The sequence below is a fragment of the Acanthisitta chloris genome, unplaced genomic scaffold (genome assembly GCF_000695815.1).
Source record: "Acanthisitta chloris isolate BGI_N310 unplaced genomic scaffold, ASM69581v1 scaffold17169, whole genome shotgun sequence".
NCBI lineage: Eukaryota > Metazoa > Chordata > Aves > Passeriformes > Acanthisittidae > Acanthisitta > Acanthisitta chloris.
Genome location: NW_008691674.1, coordinates 1 through 3,391, shown reverse-complemented (window position 1 = coordinate 3,391; position 3,391 = coordinate 1). Strand labels below are relative to the sequence as shown.

The 3,391-nt window shown below is 48.7% G+C and overlaps 1 protein-coding gene across 1 annotated transcript in view; it reads left to right on the top strand.

Annotated features, from left to right (window-relative positions):
- LOC103809470 (calcium-binding protein 8) overlaps positions 1-1,481 on the top strand; it is a gene marked incomplete at both ends in the record, with an annotated part of 16,452 nt that extends 14,971 nt beyond the window's left edge. Inside the window, one exon of the mRNA XM_009082304.1 lies at positions 1,369-1,481. Coding sequence (XP_009080552.1) covers positions 1,369-1,481 — 113 coding nt within the window. The remainder of the gene's footprint in view (positions 1-1,368) is intronic.
- Between the last annotated feature and the right edge of the window lie 1,910 nt (positions 1,482-3,391).

Genomic DNA, 3,391 nt, shown 5'->3' with positions numbered 1-3,391 from the left:
TGCCCAGGAAGTTCCACCTGAACACAAGGAAGAACTTCTTCCCTGTGCAGTGACCAAGCACTGACCAGGCTGCCCAGAGAGGTTGTGGAGTCTCCTTTACTGGGATATTCCAGACCCATCTGGACACAACCCTGAGCCATGTGCTCTGGGCTGGTCCTGCCTGAGCAGGGAGGTGGGACCAGATGACCCACTGTGGTCCCTTCCAGCCTAACTGATCCCATGATTCTGTGATTATATCCACCTATATCAGTTGGCCGAATAATCTGTAGAAGGATCTATCCGTGAACTGATAGATGAAGGGGAGGCATATTTCAGGAGATTAGTTTAAGTAGGAGTAAGGAGATTTTCACATCTAGACATTGTTCAGAGAAACAGGTGATTTTTAAGACCCTTCAGCAGGCGTGAGCACCCTTTATTTGCCAGTTCCATGAAGCATGGCACAAGTTCTCTGAGGGAAAAGCATCACTGGAGACAATACTCCCTTCAAAGGGCCTCGTGCTTCATTCACAGCACACACAATCTACCCCAGGGGCTTGGGACTGCATCAGCTCACTTCATTAGTGGTAGGAACAGTCTCTTCTTCCTGCTAATGGCACAGGAGTTGTGTCTCACTGACTGCTCTGCATGCTGAGCACACAAGGCTGAGGAGAGACAGATGCTGATGGGAAGCTGAAGTGAAATGCCTTGTGGATTTGCAATAATCTGGCTCCTTGCTCTCTGTGCACTCCCTTCCTCTGGAGGATGGAGCTGGCCCTGGAGAAGCTTTGCAGAGACCTGGTTGACTGGCAGCTCTGGGGAGGAAGAGCCCTGGCTGTGCTGTTGGCTCCTGGCCTCCTTCCACAATGGCTTTGCTGGGAAGTGACTTCCCTACAGGCTCTCTAGGGCTGGGCAATGACCTATTCAACACTGATTCCTGATCCTTGGTCACCTCTGATATCTGATACTTGTTCACCTCTGAGACACTGAAGCCTGATGTTTGTGCATCACCTGGTCCTGTCTTCAGGTGCAGGTGTGCCACAATGTCTCCATTCAGTGGGATACCAAGAGATGTGGGTCTGTAGGCACCAGAAACTGGTGTAGGAGGTGCCACAGTGCATGTGTGGGTGATATCCAGCAGACCTAGAGGGGCAGGTTGGACATTGGCACTAAAGGGGTACTTCAGTGCTAACAAGGAGGGTGCTGAGGCACTGACACAGGTTGCCCAGAGCAGCTGTGGCTGCCCCAACCCTGGAAGTGTTCCAGACCAGGTTGGATGGGGCTTGGAGCAACCTGAAGACCTCACTGAAGGACTAAATGGCTTTTAAAAGTCCTTCCAACCCAACCTATTCTCTGCCTTTATGATCCTATGATGTTTTTCTTTCATTCCAGGGGATGGCCAGGTTGATTTTGATGAATTTATGACCATTCTGGGACCTAAGCTGGTATCATCAGAAGGCAGAGATGGCTTTCTGGGCAATACAATAGACAGCATATTCTGGCAGGTAAGCGCTCACTGCTTTAAATACATCTTTAGCTAATTATCACTAGCTTGTGGAATGGATTTGTTGAGGAGCACAGGATGTTATGCTAAGTGGCAATGCCTGTGTAAAGAGATCTCTTGTGCCATGTGCTGTGTAAGACCATCCCATGTTGCTGCAGGGACTTGCCCTGTGCAAGAGGAAGGGATTTCCTGTGGGTGAATGCAGTTGGACACCACAAAATACCCAGATATTTGTGCAACATCTAAAGGTGCTCTTTGGAATTAACATTTGGAAGAGGAAAACATTGTTCTGCTGAGTTTTTGGAGTATAGAACATTGAACCTGTCTGGGTGCCCTTAGGGATGTGTCACTGTTCAATGACCCTTGGCTGTGGTGGAGAGATGCTCCATGCAGAGTGGATCTCATGTCTTATTGGTGTTTCTGTAGTGAATTCAGATCCAAGGCTGAGTATAACCATGTGCTAGTGCAGGTTTTACCCAAGGTGCCACCCTGGGGTGCTTTGGTGCTGGTCTTTCCAGGCATTGGAGGGAGTGGGAACTGCCTTTTGTCTGCTGTACTCTGTGATTGTAAACAGTGGTAGAACTTCCAGGAAAAGCAGTCCAGGATTAAAAAGCTCCAAAAACATGTCTTGCCAATGGATTAAATGTGTGGCTTCCTGTGGGATTACTGCTCACTGCATTGACCATCCAACAGCCTTTGCTTGCTAAGAAACTTTAGCAGTTATGAAGTTTACATGAATCACAAGAGCCAAACCTGGAAATAAGCATTTCTCTCTTCTTTTACTACCCTCCAGACTGAATTGGGTGGAGCTTTGTACAAGTATTTTAAAAGTCTCTAAAAAACTTATTCCTGGCCTTAATCCTGGATGGAAATAACCCTGGAAATCCTGGTGTGGAGTCCAGGATTTGGTTGTCAAAGTAAGAGCTTGGCACTGGTGAAGCCACAGTGGTTTGTAACATATCTGGAGGAAGTGAGAGCTAAATGACATCACAAAGGGCAGGACTGGGACAGTCAGGTATGGTTTATTGCTTCGTTGCACCATGTGGGCCTCATCCCAGCATGTGAGGGGGAATCATCCCAACAGGATGAGGAGGAAGAACCATCCTGTCCCACTGAGCCATCAGTGCCTTCCAGACCCTTATTCCAGACTCTCAGTGGAGCTCTTCAAGCAGCAGAAATCCTTGCTGGGAAAATGAAGTTGATGATGGAGAAGCAGAGAAGTGTGGAGCCTTCCCTAAATTCAGCTCCCAGTTTAACCTGCTGCTGTTCAGTGCCCCTTCAGCCTGTGTAAATGCCTGCATTGGCTTTGCTCAGAGGAAGAGGCAGGGAGGATGTGCTCTGGATTGGGAGCAGCAGGACTCCTGGGCTCAGCTTGTGCTGAGCTCTTTCATGCCCCAGGGCCCATGGCCCTTGTGCCCCCCAGCTGTGGTGGGATGAGGGAAAAGAGTGCAGAAGCTCCAGGTGACTGACCCCTCGGTGGGAAGGGACAGCCCCAGGGGCTGCCTGCAGGCAAGGAAGCTGTGACTGAGCTGCACAAGTGCTCCAGGGCCTTGGAAAACAGTGTTTATGGTCTTTGATTTGTAAGGGTAAAAATACACCTCTTTCCACAGCACTTCCCTGGACTTCAAAGGCCTTGAAAAGAGGTTTCATTTCAAATTGCTCTTCTCCTGGGGTGGGAGAGCTCATGGAGAGTACAAGCATTTTGCTGCTTTTTCCCAAAGAAAAAACAAGGAAGAAATCATATATAAGGAAGTTTCATTCAGTGTACAGGTTCCCTTTACCCATTCCTACCTGGCTGTACCCAAGCCATCTGCAGGGCCAGAAGTCATCTTGTCTTAAAGCAAAGCATTTAGAATAATGGAACGGTCAAGGTTGCAGGAGACGGCTAAGATCATCAAGTCCAACCATTAA